Here is a 16,499-nt window from a genome sequence, read left to right on the forward strand (position 1 = left end):
CAATGCAGGCGGCCACAACGGCACACTGGTGCTCCAGCCTCTCAGCTCAATCCACAGTTGCAATTGCAACCTCTTGGGTCAGTTGGTGAGCCTCCTTAGCGGCTTCGAGATCACTTTCTAGCTGCCCATTTCACTGGTGGCGCGTCAACACCACCTCCTCCAGGGTGAGGAGCGCAGTCCGTAAGATCCACCCCAGATCCTCTGCTGCCTTTCACACCTCCAACCCTGCTTTTTCCAGCCAGAGCTTGGAAACTAGTTCCACTAGCCGCTCTGGGGTTACCCCCGGCTCACTTGCTAGCTCCAGCCAAGCTGTGGGGGCGACCCACCCCACCAGCTTGTGAGCCATGGATGCCCACTGACCCGCAGCGGGCCACTCAGGAATGTAGCTCCCTGCCTCTCCCTTGTCCTTTCACCCCCAAAGAGGCATCTCCACACTGGTATCCCGCTAACTACCCCAACTGTGACCGCGAGGCAGGAAAAGGGAGGGTTGGATGCCAGCGCAAAGAGGCACTCAAGGTTCACGAGGGGTTAAACAGGATAAATTTAAGAAAGGACTTACTTACACTCCAAACTGCATGGGGAGCCCCAGGAACCAACCGTGCAGAGGGGTCACTGGTGGGAGGCTGCTGGACACACAGGTCGGACACTCAGGCAGGACTCAACTTGTTGTATCCTACGGGCCCCTTAAATCTACTAGAACTATCTCCTTATCTCAGCTATGCTAACCTTGGGTAGCGATTGGCTGCGAAGCAGCTAGACATTGTTGACAAAACGGAATATGCATGTCTGACTGTGACAGGAGCTCGGTCAGTGTGTAGAGAGCATACTCCAGGGCTGCTGTCACGTTCTCTATCAGTCACCTGGCTGCGCAACACATCTTCCACAATAGATGCCTGTGGAGATTGAGAGGTATCAATGCCTATCAATAGGGATCAATATCGATGCCTATTGATAGGTATGGAACTGGATAGGCATCGTTAGGGATCAATATCAAGAGGTATCAATGTCGATACTGGTTGATGCCTACCAAGAGCAAAGTCGGTCTGAGAGCGAAAGCTGAGGTGCCTGTGGAGATCGAGAGGTACTGAAGGCTATCAATAGGGCTGGATATCTGTAGATCTCATTCCCTAGCAATACGGCTGGTAATTGATACTCAGCGATAACTCTGCGCATTGTGAACAGTCAACTTGGACAGTTGTCGGTGCCTACCGAGAGCAAAATCGGAGCAAGAAGCATCACTCTAGATGCCAGTCAAGATCGATGGTTCTCAATGGTGAGCTATAGATGCCTGTGGAGATCAAGAGGTATCGACGCCTATCAAAAGGGATCAATATTGAGAGGCATCAATCCCTATCAATAGGTATGGAAATGGATAGGCATCGATTAAGTTTGCACAAGCAGTTTTAATTCTGACCTTTTCTAACTGTTAGGTTCTTCTCTTTGGTGATCATTTGATAATAAACTTTGAATTAGAGGGGGCATCCCTGTATATGTGCCATTTCCCAAGACTTTTGTTTAAAAAAAAACCCAAAACTATTTCATATTACAAAAAGGTACATAGATGCAAACTATTTTATACTAAATTTCTTTGGGAGTATTGAGTTTCCTAATTTGCTGAGACTATTAAAACTCTAAATTCAAGATTTGTACCATTAACAGATACATGCTCTATATATACACTCACATATCTATTTGCTAAGTACACCAAGTCATTACAACATTCAAGCGTATAAACAAATTCAAGCAGAATATTAGATCCACTGACAGGAAGTTATATAGAAATTAGACATACAATTGAGCAACAGCCCTTTGACATCTGTTTTTTCAAACCATGTGGTCTTCATTATGATATTATCGAACCATCCTCTTTTTTTTTCTTATGACTTCCATTTTTATTTAGATATTAAAACATGAGTTTTAAATAGGTAACTTGATCAAGATCAGTTGAATATTTGTGATACAGCCAGGCACCACACTTGCATTTTCAAATCCCTGGTCAGCGCTTTAGTCACAGTAAAATCCTTCCTTTCTTTTAATGCTCACTAGACTTCAGCTCTTAAAATAATACACTGATAAAATTTTGTCTAGTCTTGTGATTTTTAAAATGAAAACAGCAAGACAAATGCTTTTCTGATAGTTTCATTGAGTGAAATTAAACAATAATTCCTGTCTTGCTTTTAGTAGGATCCAGTCTCCAGGACCGCAGCGATATTCACTTCACTCCTTACTTGCATGGACTTTTGTTCCTACAGCATTAAAAAGGTCTTGTTTCAACCTCAAATTGTCATTCTATGTACATCTTCAGCTGTAAGGAGAGCCACTTACCTCTTGTACTTGTTTTCATTTTGAGGCCTATTCTAGTGGAAAATTAAATCCTCCTAAAAGTTAAAATATTTTCCATCATTATTGATGGATATGTTATATTTTGAATCGCTATATATAAAGCCAGCTATCTATCATCCTGACCTCTAAATTTTTGCTTCATCAAAGAACTGAATTTTCTAGCATGGAATTATCTGTTCTACTGTAAGTGTTATAATGGGATGCTCTGTAAAACTATTTCTCTCACTAATACAACATACAGTAACCCAGCACACCATGTTGTAAGAGTGATGTTAGCCTAGAGCCATCTAGTGGTTGTACTGGTGAGCACCGTATAGATAGATTTGAAAAACCAATCTACACACATAATTCTATTGTAATTATAAAAACAATAACAATATATATTAATAGATTAATCACCTAAGAGTGTGATGTTTCCTGTGTACTGGTTCTTTGTTTTTAAATTTAAATACTCAGTGGACTGAACAGGGCCTAATTATTGAAATGAAATAGGCAAGAATTTATTTATCTTATTTTCGTAAACAAAATAAAAATGGAGAGGAAGGGTCTAAAAAAGCTCATATTTCTCAGTAAAACATAAAGTAAGGAATATTGTAATAGTAATGCTTAGATTTAAACAATTTATTGAAGTCTTTAAAGATCTGAGTTTTATCAGTGTGACAAAGGGGAGAAATAATTCTTATTTGATATTTAGTAAGATTTCACTCTCTATTTGCATTTGTTATTCTAAAATAGCCAAGGCACACCCTATATGCTTTCCTTGGGATTAAAAAAGGTCTCAGTCAAGATTACAATGCTCTTCAAAGCTTTCTTTTCAAAATAAATTCAGGCAAAAAAAAGAGCAGATGAACAGAACTATAAAGCCTTTAAACCAAGAAGGTCTAATAAAGAAACTATTAAGAACTAAAAATAATTGGAAAAACTTTGGAGACCAAAAGTATATTTATATAATGATGCTGATAAATATGTATTTACTTATTTCTTATATGATAATATTGACAAATATTTGTACTGTAATTTAGTCTTAGTTCTGTCAGATAAACAACCATAGGTAAATAGATACCTAACTTTAATCCTGGTTTCAAGAGCAAGAGAGAGCATTTTACAGACTACCAATTTGAAGAAGATTGTTTGCACTTATTAAACTTAAGTATGTGTGTATATATACACATATACATGCACTTAAGTACTTAAGTGTTTAATTTATATGTACTTAAGTACAAACTTAAGTATGTGTATGTATACACATATATGCACACACACACATATATACACACATAAACTCATGAAGTTAGATGTTTGCATAAATATATATGCATATAAATATATATATATGCACACACATACACACACACAGAGGCACATGCACACCTGACACCTAACATGTAATTTGTAGCTTCAGCAACCTTAGTTAAAGAAAATCCTCTATTGGCTGTTGGTTGTACAGGGATTAAACGTTTGCCATTATTCATATTTGCTGTCAGCAGATCCATCAGCAGGAGAAACTTCCAACAGTAACTGTAAGTAGCAAGTAATTTTATCAACAAATGCAAAATGCAATTTAAAATGTATAAAAGGCAAATAAACAGTGAGACTCCCCAGCATAAACAGGAAAGCATAAACATATTGCAGCTTTGGAGACCAGACAATAGGAGCTAAAACTAAGAAGAAAGACATTGCCACCATCACAAATGGAACTGGTAGAAACACCTGCAAAAGAAGAAAAAAAAAAAAGAGGAAGTAAACTGACGAACTGTGATTTTATGCATCATTCCTAAGAGTAATAACGCAGTCTTTGCTACACTATAAATACCATTTCTCATGTTGCTGCATTCTCACCCTGGATGAGATTCACCCAACCTAAAATTGTCTAAGATGATAGGTGTCTTTTCTAAAATACTTGTATAGGCTCCTTCTATCATCATGGGGAAGAGGCAGGCATGCACTGAAAGTCATTCATCCGCATATGTTAATATGGGCACCTGCAAGAAACTCAGGCTTGTGCACCTAGAAGTCTAGACAGTTAGCATACACTTTCAACCTAGCTTTCTGACAGCTAAATTTAGATGAAATTATATCTGTCTTAATGCCTGTGGTTGTGGCAGGAAAGATGAGAGTACATTCTATATGGTAGAGCCTCGCATGAACTCCCAGCCTGTCACACTATTACAATTCCCTGTTTTGCCTTGTTTGCATTATCTCCCCCATTCTGTCTAAATCCATCTCTTGTTTTCGATTTTAAGCTCTCTGGGGCAGAGACCGTATGTTTTTGTCCCCTCTTTGCACAGTGGACAAGCAAAAGTATACCAGACAATGAATAAGATTCTAAACAATGTGATTATTATTTTTATGTCTTTAGCGATTAGCAATTTATGATTGCTGCTATCACTGCACTTGTTCTGTAACTTTTGGGTGCTACCCATGACTAAAAAATAGGTGAAAACATTTAATAACTTATTTCCATTTACTTTGTATGGTCGGTGTAGATGAGGTTCCCGGTACCGAAGTACAATCAGGCTTGCACAAGTCAATCCAATCATAAGCCAGGCAGAAAATCCAAAGTAATTTGTTAACATAATAAGGTCAGAGGGGATAACAAAAATGGATGCAATGGTGGTTGAAAAAATCATGGCTGGTGCTGGAGTACAGGAGTGGACATTAAGCATAGATATTAAAATAGGTAAATGTCCTGACTGACTGCCAGCGTAGCTTAATCGACCTAATGTGAACATGCTGCTGTTGAGGGCACCAAATATCGAGACAGCAACAGAGAGAGGAATGATCCAGGCAACAGAGGGGATCACTCGATCAGCCCAGGTGACTGCCACAGCAACTGCAAGGAAACGAAGCATTAGTAACAGCGTGGGGACCATGTTCTGAATTAGCAACAGACTCAACAGAAAAGAAACTTAACAAACACAAAGTCTTTACCATTTACCTGCAAAGCCTGTTTTTTGTTACAACAATCCAAAGTGACTAATCTAATCTTAAGGGTATTTAATTCAGGAGTTAAAAATTTGTACTGCTGCGTCGGAAAGACCTGGGTAAACCTGCCGTGGCCAATACCAAGGTAATGGAAGTGCCCAGTGGGAGCAAACAGTACGGCAACAACGTACCATCATGAATCACAAATGTACACGCATGGCAAGGCCATCTGGGGAAAAAAAATGAATACATTAGTTCCCTGCATGACCATAGCGGTGACATGATCTACTATTATGAGGAGACTGCCAAAATGGCTGCATGTACATGCAGACAGGTCAGCAAATGTGTTATTAATGGGGTTTTGCTTTTGGGTGGAACTAGAAAATATGAAAGATTACTTTCAAACAAAAGATTCTCAGTATTTCTTGGAAACCGGCCCACATTGTAGTGAGGACTACTATTTAGTGGGCCTATAAACAAATGCCATGAGGAACATAGGTCTTGCAATGATCTGCGCAGCATAGGAAGTTGATAAAGGAGGGGAAAAAAAACATGTAGTGAATGTACAAGAACTGCAGCAATATATAGCAATGTTTGAACCTCGGTTTATAATTTTAAAGCTATCTCCTCAGCTGAATAAATAAGCATAGCTCCCCTGGTATGTTTGGAACTGTTTATGCCAGCTGGGCTGCTGGCATTCACTGATATTCTGGTATTCACTGATTCTTTCATTTCAGAATGGATCTGCAAATGTATGCATCTCTCCCAGCAGCTAGCCTGACCACGGGCTGAGTGGTAATACAAAGTTGCTGAGTGACAGCTACAAAACTCCCATTTACAGACAAAAAGAAAAATAACCATTCAATCTAAATGAGATATGTCTTTTGTCACTCCTGGAGAAAAGGTCTGCCAGCTCAGTCTCATTAGGGTGGTATTTAAAAGGTACTTTTTGGATAATCAAGAACTACAATTCCTCTTTGAACTTTTTATGGACAGCTTATAGGCACAGCATCTGAGGCAGGCTTCACATAAATTGGACTTTTTGTATAGGATTTTCTAAGGAATATTTATCATGAAAAACCCACCCCAAAAGGGCTACAGTTTGGGGATCTACAGCCTTTTCTATATTGCTTATCATGGCAGACTTGTCCATCTCCTAAATAATAATGACTTTAGCCTAAGACACCATGAAGTTGGGAAGGAGGGAGGACAGAGGATTAAAACCACAGGAAAACAGAGGCCTAATCTGTACTAAACACAGCCCTGATCTCCACCTGATCTTGCAGGTTTTAATACATTTCTGATTTCTCTTTAGACAGTATAGGTATAAGCCGACATTTTCAATAGGTAACACTATCTGTGTGTATTCTGTCTAACTTGTGCAATATGGTAAAATTAAACAAAGGTTCTCTGCTAAAACTTAGAATGAAACCCCAACTTCCCGACAGGGATATTAGGTGAGTACAAGTTACCCTGTAAGCTGGCATCAGATGGGTATGCTAATGAACCACCCCTTTTTAATGAGATGAAAATAAAATCCATACCTGAGGAGACAATTTCCTTAGGTGTGAGGACAGTCAGATATGAGACATTTACCAGTAAATAAAACACAATTACTGCAGGAACAGCAGTCATCACAGTTAAAGGGATATTTCTACTAGGGTTTTTCATCTCTTCTGAAAAATACAATTTAAACAGAAATTTAATAAAGCAAGCAACATTCATTCTGCAAGTGTGTTTCCGTGTTGAATTGACACAGAGCTTGAAGTCATGTCCCAAATCATAATCACAGCTCCTAAACTATATTGCCTGTGAGGTCCTACAGTGATTCTCAAATAGTTTGTTATCAAAGAAGAATAAATAAAAAAAAAATTAATAGTTTAAAATCTTTTGTTTTCTTATTTAGCTATTTTTCAGCTATCAGATATCTTGGGAGAAGGGACAGATAAAGGCAAAATTTTCTCAGATTTGATTAATCCAAAAATCTGACTTCACATTAAAAAAAGAATGGATAAGAAATTTTCAAGTAACCCTACTTTTACATCACAAGATTGAACATGAGACTCTAAAATTAATTTATTTATTCTTACATCACCTCATGAGTCCTGATTTGAAGCTTTATGCTCATTTTCCTATTCCTATACAAAACATGGCTGTTATTTCAGGAAATACAGAAAATGTAACAGGAGAGCACTGACAGAAGAGCAGTAATGCAGTGATTTTAAAGGGGACCATTCCCAGCTGGGTTCTGCTGTCGATTCCCTTTGCCAGGGCAAAGCTGGTAGAAGAAAACTGCTCAGTGCTAAGCCTGGCATCTTAGCTTAAAACTACCCTTATCAGAATAAGAAAAAGCTCCAAACTTCACATTTGAACAACTGAAGCACTGGCACGTATTCCTAACAAATGACTGCGCTCCAAACCTAGCAAAAGATGGAGTTGATTTCTGTGGACAGGAACATCTTAAAATGCATCCAGCTGCATTTCTGGAGGGAGGTGCACATAGACAGCGTCATGGAGAGGCTTTACAGATAAAGACTTTCCAAAACTCCAATACTTGATCCTCATCGCAGTCCAAAAGGATTGGGGAAAACGGGTCTATTTCTTCTCTTTCACTCCGTCCGTTCCCCTCCTCTCCCACTCCTTTTCCAGTCTTCCTAAGTGTTACAAAAGATACTCCTAAACATCACAAAGGGATAACTCACAAAGGGAGCAAGAAGTGAAAAGGCAAACAGGAATGTGATTCACTTAAGCGAGGTGATAGGAGAGGGATCCTTTTTCCTCTCTCAAATATCATTCCTGTCTCCTGCAGAACATCAGTTTTAACCCTGGCCGATAGGTGCAGTGCACAGAGCCATGGTGACTGCATGAGCACAACAGTGGCATTCAGATACAGTCTGGTAGAGGATTGGGGATTTATTTAAAATGTAAGAAACGCACTTGGTAATTGTCAGCACAGAAAGACAATCACTAGAATTGCCGATTTAAATTACTCTCGCTGTTTTGTTGCTAGTTACAGCCCTGCCATCCAGCTGGCACCTGATTCTTTAGCTCAAGCTCATAGGAATGAAAGTTATTGTTAGAAAATAGGAAATTCAGCACAAAAGAGGACTATTACATTGGTTGCATCTGTCTAAACAGCTGTGCTGACTAAAGTATTGTATTTATTACTACTGTTAACGGAAAATAAAACAGGATTTTATGAATAATTTTGCATTTTGGAGGGCTTACAAAGCCAAATGCTTGCTTTAAGAAAAACCTAGTATTTCAAAATTGTATTTTTCTGATTTATACCACTTTTTAAATGTCAGCATATTCTCAAGGCAGGAATAACTTTATATTAATAATAACAGTCATTTCTTTAAACATTAACTCAATTTTCACCCTCTTCTCACCACTGAACTTTGTGTTTTGCATTTCACGCATTTGGTTTATTTAATGTTTGACATCTGATACAGGCCAGAAAGGATAAATAAGGCTAAAGATATAAGAGCAATATCCATTGGCTTACCACTTAATTCTGTAAATCTAGTGATACTATAAAACACTATTCATTTAACTGGTTGTGAAGTGCATAGCTAACTAACATTGTAAATGTTACCTCTTCGCAGCTTTCATGGAACTCTCTACTCATGGTTGTTCTATTTATTGTTATCACAGGTGTCATCAAGTATAAAACAGAATAAGGAAATAAATATTTAAAAAAGTTTTGAATGTTTAAAATTGAGTATAAGTTACATGAAAGGATTTATATCACTTTCCTTACATTTTTCTCTACCCTCTCTTCAAAACTGTATTTTCCCAAGGAACTGATTACTGACAGACCATCCTATATATCTCTTAAAATTGCTATATTTTAATACTATTCAAAATGAAAAGTCTATAGAAAAATCAACTGGATAACTTCAGAGAGGGTGTAGGTATCTAAATACAAATTTATCACTTAATTATCTTTATGGGTTTGGTTCTTATTGTACACATGGTTTGGCATAGACATTTTATACAAGCATCCATTTCTAGAAAGGCAATGACATTGAGAGAGACAATTCAATTTTTTTGAGGTATGCAAAATTCTATTTTCACGTGAGATTTAAAAAAAAACTTATTAATTTTCCTGTATTATTGTTTAAAGATCAGTCTGATTCTGGAGACTGCACATGAAAGAAGGAAGTTCCATAGAGAAGAACAATTCCTCTTTTATCAACCCGAACAAACAGAACCTCTGGACAGCTTGCTTTGTAAAACCGATATCGTTACAGACTCCACCGTTTTGACTGAGAGACAAGTTCTACTACCACTAGCTGAGGAATGTAAGCACGGCTGCAGAACAAAACATAAAAAAAAAAGAGTGAGATACCTGCCATGTAATTGAGGGACCACCAACCACCGTAGGCATATAACCCTTGGAAGAAGGCTTCGGCAATCTGCGACGCATTGGGAGTCTCCGACCCAAACGCATCCTCGAATCTTGCCAGATGCTCCTTTCTGCCCCCCAGCAGGAGAACTATGCCGCCGATGGCAATGACAGACAGCGCCATCATCTTCAGCACAGTGAAAACCGTCTGCACCCACGCAGCCATTTTGACACTGCGCCCATTCAAAATCCCCAGGGACCAGAGAGCCGCCAAGGCCAAGCATTTCTTCAGCACTTGTGGCGCGGGGCACCTGCCGTAGAAGGGCTGGGTGGCATACTCAGCGAACAGCAAGGCTCGAGCGGCGTTCGATGCCGGCTTGGTAAACGTGGATGTCCAGATGAACACGAAGGCTGGCAGGGATCCAAGGCCTCTTTTAATATGGCTGTATTCGCCTCCAGAAAACGGCAGCGCGGTTCCCAGCTCGGCATAGCAGAGGGAACCCATCAGAGAAACTAGCCCAGAAGCAGTCCAGATCATAAGTGCAACACCAACGTTAAGCAAGGAGTGTTTTAACACGCCTGTGGGAGACACAAAGATCCCTGCCCCTACTATAGATCCTATAATAAAACTTACCCCATCAAAATAACCTATATTTCTTTTGAGTTGCATCTTCGCCTTTTCTTTTCTTTTCACATCTTTGGGATGGTCACTCTTTCCTTTTCCCATTTTTTGTTTTTTTATAGCAGATTATATGACTTCAGAGACTGGACTACATGTATTTCCCATTCACTTTGTTGTCAGAAGATTGTCATGTTCCTGCTTGCTAGTGAAATGTTATGGGAAGCCTGGCTTAATCATTCAGAAAAGAGAGCATACTTTGGGTTTTGATGCCGTGTGTGTGTGAAGATGATTAACCAGATACTTCCAGAAATGTTGGCAACTCATATACATGTTGGTTTAATATGTGCTTTGCAAATTTTTAAGGGCTGGGGATTTTTTAAAAGAAACTGGTATAACAATAATACATAGTAAATGCTTTTAATTTCTCTGGTGATTTTCACCAAATGACTTCAAATTATTTTTGTCTTCAGAGACAACCCCGTGAGGTGGGTATATGTTACCTCTCCATTAGAGCTAGGGAAAGGGGTAGGGTGTGGCGAGCATTAAGAAAAAGGCAGCCCTCCTTCTGTTATTGATTGTGAAAAGGGCTTTAGTTGAACAGTCAGGTACTATTTTTCCACAATCAGTATGTAAAATGGACAGGGACACTAGTGGACGCCAATATGTTTTGCTGAATCCCCACCAGTCAATGTGTACACTGAAGCTTGTTTATAATTCACTCATCAAACACTGCTCTAGCAAGACAATTATGTTGACTTCCAGTTTTTCTACAGCACTCACCATTACAGTAGGATCCAAGTGCTTCAGAAGCAGTTACTAACCTTCAAGCACTCCTGCAAGGGGAGGGGGCTGTTTTATCACTTCCTTTGCATACTGGGGGGCTGTGGAACAGAAGGATGAAGTTTGAAAACGCCCACTAGGTTGGGCTGTGCCTTCTGAGGTGCAGCCGACTGATTTTCCTAAGTATTTAACATTCTCTAGTACATTTTATATTGAAAGTATGGAAAAGGAGCTTCTCTTCAATCAGATGTGGATATAGCATTGACATACATGTTTACCCCAAGAAAAATATTCTTTTCAGGAGATGTAGGGAAAAATAGGCAGAAAGAGGGAAAGTGACTGAAAAGGAAGCTATGGCTTAGCACATACCTTAAGAGTTATTAAGGGACAATGCCTAAACTGCTAGCTGCAAAGTTATTACCTTTTGCCAGGCAAGCTGGGAACCAGTTTTGTCCAGAAGGTCAAAGCTTAGTAATGCAGTGAGGCAAAAGAACTCTCAGTGAGCCCACCTCGAAGACACAGTGGTGCAGACTGGTCCTGCAGAGCTGCATTGTCACTCAAGGACAAAATAAATGGGTCTGAAAAATTAGGTTTGTGTAGTATGCCACTGGGCAATAAAAAGCACCTTCAGGCAAGATAGGCATGTGTATAGGCTGTTATTATTTTTTTTAATTTTCAATGACTTTTTCCAGCTGCTTAAACAGTATTTAGTGTCTTTTATTCTGTCTGTCAGTATGGTCACTACTAACGACAGCTGTCCAAAGGAAAAAATTGGCAAGTGTCAAAAAATAGTCAGACCTACTAAATCACAACAGTTCATAGTGGGCCTGTTGCAAGAATTACAGAATACTACCCCAAAATAGGCAGACGAACCGAAACTGAGAGGGCACACATGGAGAAACCAGAGAAGGAACCTATATTCCTTGTGACTAGCTATGATTCCACTGACTCCCACTGCAGCCGTGTATATTGAGCATTTCTTCAAATCAGCTTGGGCACCTAGGAAAAGGTGCTAGGGATTTAGGTTTAGCACCACCCAGGGGAAAAAAAAAAGACAAAAATAAGGAGTAATTCAGGTGCACAAACACAGGCATTGAAAGCCATTTTACATGTTCTTGGGTCTCAAGACATCTTTGCATCTTGACAAACATGACACAATCTACAGGATATTCCTGCCCTTCTGGAGTGGCAGCTAGAGGCTTGGTTGGGCATCTAAAACATTAGTCACCTGGTTTAGGCAACTAAATGCCATCCTTATTGATCAACACTGGTTAAAGTGAGTGTCCATCATCACGTCAGAACTATGGAGCACAGTCAGTGACAGAATCCACAGCTCCAGAATAGCATTTAACCTAATTCTTCCACCTTCTCTAAACCACTGCACCACTCACTATATACCACCTACTTAAAAAAAAAAAAAAGGTAAAAAGAAAAGTCCTAGAGTCTACAGATCTAATCACTGAATTTCTGCAGTTATAAATGGGGCAGGCTTCTATTTATAAAACTTTGCATGCACTTTAATTTTATTTTTATTTTTAATTTAATTTTAAAATGCTATTATTCACTTTATGAATTGCAATATTTATTTAAATCCAAGTATATATTTACTGTATTAAGAATAATTAATCATAATTCAAAGTCTTTATTCACCAGTATTCATGAACTGAAAATTGTGTGAAAAAAAATTTAATGGCTAAAATGAATAGTTTCTGTTTTATTTCAGTGCTTTTTCTTAGACTCATTCTCCCGGAATGTATATGCCTTTTCTGACACCCAGCAATCTTCCAACTTTTTATTTTGGGTGTTCTGTTGTATACAGCTGGATTTGTATTACTATTTAAAAATATATATATATATATTACAGTAAATAGCAGCTTAAAGTGCAGATGACGCTGAGTTTGTTTCACTGTTATCACAAAGTATGTTAATTTCCAGTATAATAAAGGCATTTCCAAAATTGCCCGAGGAGCAGAGCAATTTGGCTTTTTTACTTCTTACAAAGCTGCCTGACTTCAGAAAACCCCACTGAGATTATTACTTTCTTGTGTGTGCTTACTGCCTAACTCAGATAAATGTTTCGTGACTTTCAGTGAAATGCTTCTGAGGTTTATGCAAAATGTATGCTTTTCCTTTTGGTGCGGTGTTGCCAGAGGAAGAGTAGGCAAGCACGAGTTGAGATAATGAGAACACTCCTACAAATCCAATGAAAATGGAAGTTCTGTAAACTACTAATTCAGGGTGGATTTAGGGCGTTACCAGGGTGGAACTCAACAAAACACAGCTATGACGGGCGAGTGAAGAGTTAACAGGACTGAAGTTTGTCAATTGATATGCAGAAGAACTGAGAGCACCAGAGCTGACCTGCGCAAAGCTGTTGAACAGAGGACTTAACAGGACTAAAGTCGTCTACCAACCGATCTGTGCAAGGACTGATATGCGCAAGGCTGCGGAATGATTAACAAGACTGGAGAAGTGAAGTCTGCCACCTGGGATCTGCACGGACCCCCGGGGAGGGAAGAAGCGATACGGAGGTGCTGTGGTCTTGCCTCGCTAGCAGGGTCTTCCCAAGCAGACAAACAGTCCTGTGATTGCGAAACTTGCTAAAAGTCAGCAAAAGCAGTGTTTGCCCAGAGCCCCAGCCGTATAAAAAGAGACTTGGGAGCTAGGAGAGTTTGAGCAGGGACGGGAACGTGACCTGACCATCCTCTCCGGCTGGACCGTGAGTATCCCCCCCCTCCCCTTTTCCTGGGACGCTGGGGTAAGGTAACTCCTCGAGGTTGAGAGTCCTCTCACTAGGAGAGTGAACAAGCTAGCTTTCAAGCAGGGATAAGCAGTGCTTCCAATTAATAGCGCAGTAATCGACGGTTTCGGGTTATCCTTTCTAAATTAGTAACTGATGGTTTTGTGTTATCCTTTCTAAATTAGTAATCGCATTATTTTAATGGATGTTACTAATCCAAGAACTTGTGTGAGGAAATAAACATCTTTTTTATTATTATTATTATATTACTATCTCAGTCGTTGCTATCGAACCTTCATAGCATGACAGCATGACAAGCTAGTTAAACAGCAACAGGTAATTTTCATCCAAACTACTTTCTTTTACAGAATATAAGGGCAGAGTCTTCTGAGGCACGTCATAAATATTCACTTTCAAGGCTTTCTGTAACATGTCCATCTCTCCCTCTGGCTAAGAGAATAAATTCTCACAGTCTATAGCGTTATCCCAAGGTTTCTGACAATATGTCAATGTCTCCAGCCTCACACCCAACTAGGTATTGGTATCTGGTCATATTCACTTTGATGGCATTATCCAGAGACTCAACACGCTGACTACAGGACAAAGATAAAGGACTAAAATAACCTACATGTTTGTAAGACAAGCCTGAGATTCCCTTGATAATTGGAGCAGGCTGAAAAGTCATATTATCATCAAAATAAAGTGCCATAATACTGCAATTTTCAAACTCGACAGGGAACAACCATGTTTCTTTTTGAGTGCTAACTACTGAGCTCCCTTTGACAGTAAAATAACGTCAAGTGACTCCTATATAACAGTTAAGATTTATCATGAAACTTCAATTGAGCATTTCTAGTTCTAGCATTTAGGATTTCCCCTTCTAATTTTCAGACTTTCAAAAATCTTTTAGCCTTCAATGTCAAGTTCTTTACTGTCAAATGTTTAATGCTTATCATGACTACCTCTTCAATCACTTCAGTTTCTCTGGATGTAATAGAGAAACCAATACAGAAAATTAGTGGAAGAATATTTTAGCCACCTAAAATGGATATGCATTATCTCCCAATTGCAATTAACTGCATTTGAATGTACTTTGATAAGGAATCCTTTGTCTCTGCATACTCATTGGGTCATTTCTGTGATCCATTCACTGATAGATGGGTGAGAAAGAAGCCCGTCTATCTAAACAATGCAAGATTTTTAATTATTTATTTCCTCTTCAATTAACTACAGTGTTTTAAATATGATGTTGACTTACCTCTGCATCAACCCAAATACTTTACAGGGAGACAATGAAGCAAAAATCAGAACCTAAAGCAAAGTTTCAATGAATATTTTTGAGTGTTAATTGAAGAGGCTTGCTGCTGTTGTCATTCAGCAAGGATACAGAAGCAGAGAAACACAAGAGAGTTCAGAAGAGAGTTACAAGAGAAAAAATAGTCAGTTAATTTTCTTCAGAATATGTCAGCATGAGAAAAATGACAAATTGTATGTATATCCCTCCTTTTTTTCCCCGTTCTCTAGCTCACCTTTTGTGGGGAATATGTCATTCTAAAACAATTTTCTTTGTCTTGCTTTGCTCAACAGCCCTTCGAGGATTTCCACAAGTTCCATTAGATAGAAACCACTTTACCATCTGCCACACTGGTCTCCATAATGTATTCACAAACTGTTGGGTTTTTTTTTCAGAAAATGGAACTGCACCTTGAGGAACATGATAGTCTCGTGCCTTGGCAAGATTTTTTCTCCTGGTGCTTGGCCAAAATTATTATACACCTGCCTTTTAGTAAAAGACCTAAGGATCTGTTCATTTTATTGGCAGATGTTATCATTCTACTTTTGTTACTGATCAGGAAAGCAAGCCCATGTAATAGCTAATGGCTAAACCAAAAAAAGTGGGCAAAGCCATGTTTTTGTGACATGCTACCATGTTTGCACTTTCATCCTAACAACAGCTGTGCAGGCTAGCCATACAGTTTATTACTTGTATGTATTTCTCTTATTTAAAGTATCAGTAAAAGCGTGTGTGCGTGAGCCGCTGCATACCACCTCTGTTGTGCTGTATGAAGAGCCAGCAGCAGCAGCGTGAAACGTTCTTTTGTAACAGCAGACTTCCGTAAACAGTGGCTGGGGAGCATCATGGAGAATAGCACCTACCGGTCTAAAGGCAGCCATTTAAAAATGAGGTGCCCAGACTCTGTTAGGCTACCTCTGCAGTGAATAGTGAGAGCTGGGTGGAGACCACCCGAACCCAGGAGCGGCTGTATGAACCGCCCTCTGAGCTGATTCCCTTTCCACTTCCAGATGGAGAGTGGACGGACCTGCTGCCCCAAGCAGGGATGGCTTTGCATCCTCTCCATCAGATACACCGTGCTGCGCTCTAAGTTTATCTGGTGATGCTGAGGTGCCCTGAAGAGTAATGTATGAAGAAACATCCAGAGTACAGCACACCTGGCTACTACACGGACACCGACATTAAGTACATACAGCGCCTGGCTCAGGTAGAAACTGTTCGGACATTCAGCCCAGTCTTGCTGAATTTTGCTTAACCAAAACGCACCTTTAAGGGCATTTCCCTGCGGAATTTCAGCTGTTCTGTAACGGCCAGTGCCCTGTCACTGCCCTCCGTCCGCCCGCCCGGGGGGCTCCCTGTCGCCCAGCGAGCCACACGAGGGAGCCGCTCCCGTGGGGACCGGCAGGGCCGCGCGGGCCCCCGCGGCCTCCCTGCGCGTCAGGAC

The 16,499-nt window shown here is 39.7% G+C and overlaps 1 protein-coding gene across 3 annotated transcripts; it reads right to left on the bottom strand.

Annotated features, from left to right (window-relative positions):
• Nucleotides 1-3,280: 3,280 nt before the first annotated feature.
• On the bottom strand, nt 3,281-16,497 carry SLC7A13 (solute carrier family 7 member 13). Of its 3 annotated transcripts, XM_013956865.2 has the most exons (6): nt 16,322-16,497; nt 11,022-11,122; nt 9,623-10,132; nt 6,813-6,944; nt 4,812-5,176; nt 3,281-4,053 (listed from the first exon to the last, which is right to left on the bottom strand). In XM_013956865.2, exons 3-6 carry the CDS (start codon nt 10,122-10,124, stop codon nt 3,808-3,810), a joined length of 1,245 nt encoding a protein of 414 aa, XP_013812319.1. In that variant the 5' UTR covers nt 10,125-10,132; nt 11,022-11,122; nt 16,322-16,497; the 3' UTR covers nt 3,281-3,807. The 3 variants fall into 3 exon arrangements, with proteins under 3 accessions (XP_013812319.1, XP_013812321.1, XP_013812318.1); XM_013956867.2 differs by lacking the exon at nt 11,022-11,122 and having other exon boundaries at nt 9,623-10,219; nt 16,322-16,363; XM_013956864.2 differs by lacking the exons at nt 11,022-11,122; nt 16,322-16,497 and having other exon boundaries at nt 9,623-10,346.
• Nucleotides 16,498-16,499: the final 2 nt, after the last annotated feature.

This window comes from Apteryx mantelli, chromosome 2, assembly GCF_036417845.1.
Source record: "Apteryx mantelli isolate bAptMan1 chromosome 2, bAptMan1.hap1, whole genome shotgun sequence".
In the NCBI taxonomy this organism is placed as follows: domain Eukaryota; kingdom Metazoa; phylum Chordata; class Aves; order Apterygiformes; family Apterygidae; genus Apteryx; species Apteryx mantelli.